General features: G+C 44.4%; 1 protein-coding gene and 1 long non-coding RNA gene across 2 annotated transcripts in view; one reads left to right on the forward strand and one right to left on the reverse strand.

Annotated features, from left to right (window-relative positions):
* LOC133488796 (uncharacterized) overlaps positions 1-6,105 on the forward strand; it is a 63,315-nt gene extending 57,210 nt beyond the window's left edge. The window contains exon 4 of the long non-coding RNA XR_009791745.1: positions 5,986-6,105. This is a non-coding gene — a long non-coding RNA (uncharacterized LOC133488796). The remainder of the gene's footprint in view (positions 1-5,985) is intronic.
* Positions 1-10,411, reverse strand: part of LOC133488793 (potassium/sodium hyperpolarization-activated cyclic nucleotide-gated channel 2-like) — a 50,875-nt gene extending 40,464 nt beyond the window's left edge. Inside the window, exons 1-3 of the mRNA XM_061797136.1 lie at positions 9,341-10,411; positions 5,765-6,188; positions 1,950-2,111 (exon numbers count right to left, since the gene is read on the reverse strand). Coding sequence (XP_061653120.1) covers positions 1,950-2,111; positions 5,765-6,188; positions 9,341-10,305 — 1,551 coding nt within the window. The 5' untranslated portion in view covers positions 10,306-10,411. The remainder of the gene's footprint in view (positions 1-1,949; positions 2,112-5,764; positions 6,189-9,340) is intronic.
* Positions 10,412-10,553: the final 142 nt, after the last annotated feature.

The raw sequence follows: 10,553 nt of genomic DNA on the forward strand, positions 1-10,553 counted from the left end.
TCCGCAGAAACAAGGTGAGGTGGCCCGAGTTGGAAGACCAACTCGAGCAATGGATTCATGAGCAAAGAACAGCCGGGAGAAGCGTCTCTACAGTCACCATTCGACTGAGTGCAATAACTCTGAGCTTGCCATCATTCCGGGAGGCTTGACGAAGGAACTCCAACCGCTGGATATCGCTGTAAACAGGGTAAAAGTTGAGAGCGGCGTGGGAGCGATGGATGACAGATGGCGAACACAGCTTTACTAAGACTAGGAGGCAGCGCCCGGGCGACTTACGCCACAATTTGTGAATGGATTGTGGATGCTTGGGCTAACATGTCTGCTTGCACTGTTGTTCGAGCTTTCATTTCTGAGGAGCCGCACGGCAACGAGACTGACTCCGACAATGACGAGAGGGAACCTGGGGTGTTTGATGGAGAACTTACCCAGCTGTTCATTTCAGATACAGAAGATGAGGACTTTGATGGATTTATAGATGATGATTGATCAAAAAAATTGTTAAATACTTCAATAAAGTACAACCAAACTCAGTTTTGGTCCATATGTTTTAAGCTAGCGTATGTTTTACCATGTCTGCACCCAGTAATGTGCCCTTATGTATGTGTTAAATACAGAAATAGACCCCGTAACTGAGACTGCGCCTTATGGTCGTGAAAATACGGTACCTAGTTAGCGATGCCTACCCCAAAGTTTCATCTTCCCTGGATGCCACAATTTATATAACAGCATGTTGTTGTTATTTAAATTCCCAAGCAAGGAGGTGACGCTGCGGCCTGTCCGCCAGCCACAAGGAGCCACAGTTGCCTGTTAACTCTCAAGCTCGCTGGTGGTTAGCGGTAGGATATATTCCAGCTATTAGAGGCTTTCACAGCTCAAACATGTAGGGATGTGTAAGCATAAGAAAGTTGCTAGACGAAGTTGCATCAATTTTTCAATGGTTTTTGCTTGCACGCATAAGCGGACACGCCCACTGCGTTAGAATGCCGAGAACATGGCATAATTTTTCACATTTCTGAAGCCTTGTTTTAAATACTGTACTTTGCAGTTTTTTAATCATTCAAATTATGCAGGGTTGTTGACAATACTTTTCCCTTTAGTGTCTTTAAACATACTATATATTAACCCTGTAGAGGTCACTGATTGAAATACTGGTTCCAGAACACATTTTGTTGTTTTTTTTCTTACCTCAGTTGCCTTTTTTTTCCATCCATTCAATTTCTACAGCAATTGCCCGGTTGCTGGAGCCTATCCCAGCTGATCTCGGGTGAGCGGCAGAGTACACCCGGAACTGGTTGCCAGTCAATCACTAGTCTTCAGAGAACTTAACATGCTTGTTTTTTTTAATAATGGAGGAAGTCAGATTATTTGGGGAAAATCCACAGAAGCACAGAGAGAACATGCAAACTCCACACAGAAAGGCCGAAACTGAGATTCGAACCCCCAACCTCAGACCTACAGTATAAGGCAGACGTCCTAACCATTAGGTAACCGGTGTTGCTCTGGTTGCGGTTTTGAATTAAGAAATCTTTAATCGAATCATTCACTTTATTTTCTTATATTTAATTCAAACTATTGTAGCTTGAAATCACATGGTTTATATCCAATATCTAACAAAAGTGAGTACACCCCTCACATTTATTTCAATGTTTGATTGTATCTTTTCATGGGACAACACATAAGAAATGATACAGGACTACAATGTAAAGTAAACTGTACAGCTTGAATAACAGTAAATTTACTGACCTCTCAAAATAAATCAACATTAATGTCTAAAGAGCTGGCAACAAAAGTGACTACAACCCTTAGTGAAAATGTCCAAATTGGGACGAATTAGTGTTGCGAGGTCTCAGTTGTGAATGGGGAGCAGCTGTGTTAAATTTGGTGTTATCGCACTCTCACTGGTCACTGGAAGTTCACTATGTATAATGATTTCTAGTCGTGTTCCTTACCTCCATTTTGTTGAGGGACACCCAGCAGTCAGAGGGGAAGTCCTGCAGCATTGGAACCAGGAACTGTAGGCAGCCGTCCCAGTGACACAGCAGCAGCATCATGCCAATCAGGTTGATGATCCGCATCACAGCACTGGCCAGGTCGTAGGTCATATGGAAGATCTGGAGTGTGGCAGCGACATCATGAAGTTAAGACAAGAATCCATCCTACTGTGCGAATGTTTTTTTTTTTCACTCGGCTATCACTGTAAATAGCTAACTGTCAAGTCCTCGAATTCAAATTTCACACACAGAAGCGACAATCTCTTTCAGATTACACGGAGTTTGATAAATGAGCGGGGATGACAGGCTCCCATCAGTCCCCATCACACACAGCAGGGCGCAGGCAAGGCACATGACATCAATGAGCGCTCTCAAATACACACACACTCACACACTTCAGTCCAGTCACACACACTCACGCAAGCCTGCGGGTACAGACACACATGCCATCATGTGTGCGGAGGGACACTGTACGCGCACATGATGGACAGGGACCATCAGGATCCTTAACAACGGATAGTCTGTGTCATCTTAGATGTCAATCACGCCATGGATGGCCAGTCATCTTAACTAATGAAAGACTGTATTTGAAAAAAGTAACATTTACCCCTCCCACACACTTCACATTTAAACATGTGAAAACACACTTTTTAACACATTGCAAACATGTTTGAACACAAAAAAACAAATCGCAATCATAAAATGTATAGAAAATACAGTACATATTCTGTCTACATACATGTCGCTTTAAGAGGCGGGGCTTGTTGGTGTGTGACATCGGTAAATCTGCATGTGAGTGTCAGAACGTGAGCTGTGGCTGACAGCAGCTCTTGCATGAGTGTGTTTTACTGTTCTGCCGGTGTCCAATAAATGGCTGGGAAGTGCATCAGTGACTGTGGCTCACTTTTCCCACATGTAACGGCATTGCAGTAGGTAAGTACAGCGGTACCTTGAGATAAGAGTGACCCGACTGAGTTTTTGGAGATATGGCCTTTTTTTTTTTGCCTTGACTTGGGAGCAAACCTTTGAGATCGATATGAGCACTGTAAGGTGGCAGTGAACTCAATTCAACTCACTTCAAAACAAGCAGCAGTTTGCCATATACTGTAGGAAACAACTTCAAGCTGTTTGTTGCCACTGCCATTAAAGTTTACCATCAAACTAAACATAAAGAGAATTACACGCTGTGTATTTAATATAAACAGCTTAATAGCTTAAACAATACAAAAAATGCCATTGATGGGCTGATATCTTTATTCTCTGCGAAGATCGACTAATATTACTACAGCTTTCTGAGCAGTTGTGAACATCTCCGCACACCAGAAGGAGCAGCACACTGTCCATTAAATTGAAGCAAAACAATGTTCAGTTCTTTACGTTCTATTTAATTATGTCATTACTGTAAGTTTTTATACAGTACAATATTATAGAATTCTATTTTTCTTACTGAAAAACAAACATTCATCTTTTTTGGTGGAAGGCTAGAACGGATTAATAGTATTTCCATTCATTTCAATGGGACAGAACAATGAACTGTGATATAGCGGGGGAACAGTACCATTTTATGGTTGTTCAAATTTAACAAATGGGATCAATCAAATTTAGTGTGAGAGCAGCCAACACGCACCTCAATGGAGGAATATGAAAATAGGTCAGTTCAGCTGAGGGAGAAGTGATACTTTCTGATGAAGAGGAATGGGGATGGGCTCTTGCACGGCACGTGCTCAACTTCCTAAATGGCAGTTTAACCTTTACAGGATTTGTATGTCTGTTGTGTTTGTTTTTTACTATAATCGCAACTCTACTGCGTCACATGTGAGCGATGGAGCAAATCTACAAGGTCCCAAATGAAATAAGTGACGTGACTTCCGAGAGGGGGAGGGGAGATGACACTCACTCAACCCCTCATCTCCACGCTCATTCTCCATGCATGCCAAGTATCACATCCCATCATGCATCACGGTGTGTGTATCACATCATATCTTTAAAAATCCAATTATCCAAAGGTCAAGTGAGCAGTGGAGGCCAGCCGCACTGCTCAGCACTGCAAAATGCCAACACCATCCTGCCAATAGCGGTGTAAATGCAAAGTCGAAGGATCTCATGACATTGCCGGACCTCCTCTCCTTGGAGTCTGGCTGATGCTCTGAGCACGCCGCAGACAAGTGCATCCTTTGGGGAGTAAATCAAGCTGAGGCCCAAGTCTGCCACGCGACTGCCTTTCTTACCTTCTCTGCCGGCTTTTAAAACAAATAATTAGTGACGTGCAGAGGAAGCGCTAAAATCGAACCAGCCATTCATGATGCCGGTCGAGTTCTCAGTTCTGATTTCAAAACAAGTCATCCTTCTATCCATTCTCTGCACCACTTATCATCACTAGGATCGCGGGTGGGCACAATCCTATCCCATCTGACTTTGGGCACACCCAGAACTGGTCGCCAGCCAATTGCAGGGCATATAGAGACAAACAACCATTCACACTCACATTCATGCCCAGTAACAATTTAGAGTCTTCATTTAACCTACCATGCATGTTTTAGGAATGTGGAAGGCAACCGGAGTGCCCAAAGAAAACCCACGCAGGCACAGGAAGAGCATGAAAACTCCACACAAGAAAGCCACAGCCCGGATTTGACCTCTGAGCTGTGAGACGGATGTGCTAACCAGTCGGCCACCTTGTTCCCGAGTATAATACAGTCATACAAATGTACTGTACTGGAGAATCCTCTCGCAAATGGCACTTCTCGGTTGCTGACTGAACTATAATGTCTGTTCCATGCTACTTATGAGTGTTTTCATTCATTTCATTTCATTTCTTTGGTTGTTTTATCCCATTCAATCAAATGTTGAAAGGGCATTGCTAAGTGTGGCTCTTTTCTTTTTCCACGTCACCTTAGTCAATGATTGAACTAACGTCTATTCCGTGGTGCTTGTGAGCGTTTTCATTTTGTATTCCATTAGCCTAATAGCATAATTGCCCCAGTCATTTTAACTTACTGTCACAATTCCAATCAAAAAAGTGCCAAGGTCCTTGCTAAATATGGTGATTTTTCTTTATGTCTGTGTAGATTCTCAGTTATGAACGTAATCCGCAGCGGTTGAATGTAGGCAACTACACTTTTTTTTTACCAAAAGGTCATTACACTTTTCCTCTTCATTATCTCTCGGTGGCAGCACCACAAACAAACTTGACTTTTGAGGCAGACTTTTCCAGAAAATTTTTAGTTAATTTTCAAATTGTATCGCTTTTGTGGCATTTCATTGTGGAGCTTGTACTGTATAGAATCAGAATCAGAATCAGTTGACCTTAATTGCAGTTGACCTCCCCGATACTGCTCCACATTATTCCCATTGTACCTAATGTGCTCTTTCAGCGCCGCCTTAATTGATTAACTGTGTTTGCCCTGATAATAGGCTGCTTATTAGACTGTCTGATGCTACCTGTGGGACTTCCAGGTCAGACAGTGAGACAAAGGGGGGTGGGCACAGCGAGGACCGGGGTGGGGTTTGCGTGACAATAACAGTAATTACAATAAAACAATTTGTTAAGGCTCAAACATCCTGCTGACATTATGCAGCTCTCACCATGAGGTGGGAAGGTGAGGACATAATATTGAGCCCCGAGGCGCTCAGACGGGCAAACAGATTGTTGGGTACAAGACAACTAATCTGTGACCTTTTGCTGTTGACTAAATTGGGAGTTTGTTCACCTTATGTGGCAGAAGTTAATCTAAATTAAAAAAAATATTCCTTTAGAAACAATGAGGGCTTACCTCTTCCCATTGGTGTATGTAGCGTATTAATCTCGAGAGCCTCAACAACCGCAGAAGGCTGAGGATCTTGGTGAAGCGGACGATCCTCAGGGCTCGAGCGGTCTTGTACACTTCAGAATCAATCCCTTTCTCCACTATGAGGAATATGTAATCCACAGGGATGGATGAGATGAAGTCTACAATGAACCACGTCTTTAGGTACTTTTTCTTAATGGTTTCAGGGTCCAAAATGATGTCTGAGTTGTCCTCAATGATGATTCCTGTGCGGAAGTTGAGCACCAGGTCCATGAGGAAGAAAGTGTCCGAGACCACATTGAAAATGATCCAGGGCGTGGTGGTCTCCTCTTTGAAGAAGGTGATGCCTACGGGGATGATGATCAGGTTGCCCACCATAAACAGCAGCATTGTGAAATCCCAGTAGAACCTATAGTGGACATGAGGTGTGTGTATGTAGGGTACAGTGGGAGGGAAGAGTGTGGTGTGGAAAAGCAGACAAAACCAGAGTCAGATAAGACCACGCTGTTGCTATTAAGAGATAAAAATGCTGCAAAAACACTATTGAGAAATTTTTGGGGGTAGATTTAGACATCACGTAATTACAAATAATGTTTGTTCATCTATCTATGCCAGTGGTTTATAGTGACCCACAGAGCTATTAAACAATCTTCCACAACCACCATACATACGTGATCAATGTTTCAGTATGTACAGTGAACCCCCATTTGCCACAGGGGGATGCTTTCCAGACCACCTAGAATAAGTGAAAATCTGCAATACACAGAGACCTAAGAATCAACTGGGTTTTTTTTTGTTTGTTTTTATGTAGTTGCATAACTCCCACACGCTTTAAACCTTCTAAGGTTATTAAAACACTTAAACGTACCTTGTGTTTATGCTTTACTTTTCTAGTGGCTTTCAACAAATGGCTGAAATGCGTCAGACTGTGGCTCTCCTATCTCACATGCGAGGGCATGATATACAGAAATATACTGTAAAAATCTATTAAAAACGGTCGCTTAAAACTCAGCAAAGTAAACACTGCATACTTTCTGGGATATTTTTGTTTGGTGGTCGATGATGAGATTCCATTTTTCCAGTGTAAAATACAAGTTTAATTCCTTCCGTGAGCATGCTCGGACCTCAAAACTGTTGTATCTCAAATCATATTTCTCCATTGAAATAATCTGTTCCAGATCCTCCCCGCCAAAAAATTGAAAAAATAATAATTTATCAAAACAAAAGCAATGGCAAAGGCAAAATACGCAGAAATAGCTCTCTACAATAGTAATTCTCAACTAGGGTCTGGACCCAAAAGTGGATCATGGACAGCAAGTTAAAAAATTACATGTATTCTTATTCTATTTTTACCAATACAGTACTACAGAGGTGTACCAAGTTCACACAAGGAGCATATTGGGTAAGCGACAAGAAGTATAACTGCCTCACGCTCTAGCCACTCAAATACAGTGCAGCTCAGCCTCTAGCAGATGTCATGGCTAACAATATACTTTAAGCGATACGCCAAACTAATTTGAAAAAGCATTTAAAAATAAAAGGCTTCATGTTTTTTTGGGGGCTATCTTTAAACAAAACAGATTCTTTATTGTTCTTAAAGTCCTACAAAAGTAGACTTTGCAACAATAGGAAAAGCCGGGTCCCAGGATGACAACAGTTGAGAACCACTGCAATACAGTAATGACATAATTAAATAGAATGTCTACACCTAAACATTTTGTGCATCATAATTTTCATGCATTAATTCAGTGGGAATTGTATGCTTGATGTGTGGATCTTGGCCACCGGTGGGCAGTATAATACACACAGGTAGATTTGAAGTTGAAACAGAATAAGACCGTCCCAACTAAACTGCAGTAATATGAGTAACTTATCGCAGAGGATGAAGAATATATGCCTGTGAATATTGTTGTATATGCTTTGTCTTCATGAGTTTCTGCCATTTGTATTTAAATGTTAGTTTAAAGGTTCATAACCACTGCAGTATTGATGCTAGTTTTTTTTAGCCTGTCTACAGTGTTTGCCATTATGTGTTAGCATTAAGCTAGTGGACTTTTGTAAGGCAAAGTTTGGTGAAATACACAGCGGGTAATTCTCTTTGTTTCACGTTTAGTTTGACACTAAACTTTAACTGGGAGTAGCAATAAACTGCTTGAAGCATCTTCTTTTTTTGAAGAAGAAGAAGAAGAAGAATTGATCACTATGTGCTAAACTGCAGCTTGTAACTCAAATTTTTGCCCACAACTCAAGACAAAAAAAAATTGTCATAAATCGACTGAGCGACGGCTTGTGTCCCGAAATAGTCGTAAGTCACTCCTCAGTCGAGGTACCGGTACCTCTGTCTTTACCTCGGGCTCAATAAATGTTTTAGCCCAATCATTACAACATCTATTGTTGTTGCAAATAAGACACATTATACACAATATCCTAAGAATTACACGACGGTGCAGTCCACATGGCCACCAACGACTTTCACGTTCGCGGTGACGTAGCAGGTACGGGCAAGAGTAATAAAAGTCAGTGAGGTTGGGGCCTCCGTCACAGCTGTCTCTGCAGGACAGGTGCAGCGCTGAGTCACCCACCCTGCGACTTATGCAACAATCTACGACTCATGTGCTCCATCGCAACAGTAATAAGCACCCGATTTTGGATATTCACCACGAAAGCATTAGCATGACAATGAGAGGAAAGGCAGCTGCGGTTCGACTCTGTGTGGGAGCCGAGGTCTCTCTAAGGTGGCCTGTGGTTTCCAGCTATGTTTTACTCAAGTTTGAGCCCATAAGTGGTGCACCCACTCTGTGTTATGTGACACAAATGGCCCAGACGGAAATGGCGAGCGGTGGGAGGTTCGAGGAGGGGGAGCTGTCCGCTTTTAGTGGAGCTGAAAGCTACAGGAACCTAGAGGAGACATTCCCTTACCCATCCCGGTGCAATTCAGCTTCTGATGGGTCAAGTCAAATAAAGCAGACTGGTCAAGTTATCGTCCTTTTGATGTGCGCGTTGCGCTTAGATCATGTTTATCACCATTGCTAGTGCTTCTTGGAGCCCCAGTAAACAAGAATGCATGATCCGGGCGGATATGTCTCCAGTGAGCATGCTTTTGGCTCAAGGTGACATTCCATTACTGCGAGCATCGCGCGCGCGGGCGCGGGCGGGCGCGCGCGCAGACATATCCCCTGTCCTACCAGCTTTGTTTTCGCAAGGCATATAGGGTATGTAAGGAGCACTGGAGGTGTTAAATGATTGCATTTCGGACTGGAGCGATACCCTCTGTGTTGCGGTGCCATGCAAAAGAGTGGCCGATGTGTTAGCAGGCCATCCCAGACGTGCTATTGTGCAAACACACCACAAGGGCTTGAGTTTACAAAGACAACTAACTGCCTGAGGTCCATTTGACTGACAACAGGTTGTTCGGGTGGGATTCGTGCATGGCGGCGTGTGTGCCAAGGAGAGTTTTAACAAGAGGAAGTCGGTGGCTGTAGTAAGCATGTGGTCTCCCACTATGAAGTTGTAGAGGACAATGAGGAGCCCCGCGCACCGAGGATCTTACTCGTGTCTTACCTGAAATCACTGTAAGGGTGGATAATCCAATTCCCGGCTGATTTGACTCTCTCCTGCTCTCGCTCCACAGCCTTTTGGCTGCCGTACATGCGTAAGGAGAATTTGTTCACTCCCGGCTGCAGCATACTACTGAACTGCCTCTGCATGAAGCTGGCCTGGCTGCCTCGGGCTTCTGCATCCTCGGCGGCTACAATCGAGGGTCCGTCCTCCGGCTTCTGGAAAGTGACAGAGTTCCTGGGCTGCGGAGTCTGGCCCGGCCCGTGCAGGGACGACGAAGCTTTCCGGCTGGGTGCGTTGGAGAATGACACCTTGGGGTCCTTTTTCTCGGGCACGGGGGTAGCGCCCTCGCCTGCGTGCCCCCCAGCGAGGGACCCGCCTGGCGTGATGGAGCCGTCCATGCTGGCGCTGGTCGAGTTACAAGCTCGGCGCTTGGCGCCCCCTCCGTCTTCGGCCCTCGCCGACCCGCCGCCGCTCTGCTTCTCCTGCTTGGAGATGATCGAGCGAAGGCTCCCGGTGCCCGAGTCCCTCCTGCATTCTCCGTTTTTGTTGCATTTCATGCTGGAAATGGGAGCGACGCTGTTGCGACCTGCATCACCCGTTGTCGCGTCCGCGGTGTCTATCGCAACGGCCGGTTCCGAGTCCGACGCCTCCGCCCCAGATGCTTTGCTGCTGTGGCCGTGGTGGGCAGCATCGCCCGGATGAGGTCCGCGGGTCTCCGTGGCTCCGGAGGCAGCAGTGGGCCGTGAGGATGCGGGAGCGTCCTCTACGTGAGGAAGGCAGGGCTCCTTGGTGGCGGAGTGCCTTCTGGAAGCCGAGGACGCGGCTCCCCCTTCTGGCGTGAGGTTTTTCATCACGATACTGCCTCCCTCATCCTCCTCTTGAAGCAGCTCCGCGCAAACGCAAATGCGGAAACGTGGGTCACTCCACTGGAGGACATGTTCTGCCCCCCACGCCCACAGTGACATTTCATAAACAAACAAATAGATCAAGAAATTATGAAATAATTACGTCCATAAATAAACATGCACTTGTATTATCCTATAAAACATCAAACTGTAGCTTTATAGTAAAAATGACTCCGAAATATTACTTAAAATACAAACTAGCTCTTAAGCATCTCCCCCTCTTGATAAAACATTTATAGTGAAAAAAAAAAAAAAAAAAAAAAACAGGAGCGAGGGCTTTACTTATACTGTAGGTCTACCCATGCATG

Source organism: Phyllopteryx taeniolatus, chromosome 14 (genome assembly GCF_024500385.1).
Source record: "Phyllopteryx taeniolatus isolate TA_2022b chromosome 14, UOR_Ptae_1.2, whole genome shotgun sequence".
NCBI lineage: Eukaryota > Metazoa > Chordata > Actinopteri > Syngnathiformes > Syngnathidae > Phyllopteryx > Phyllopteryx taeniolatus.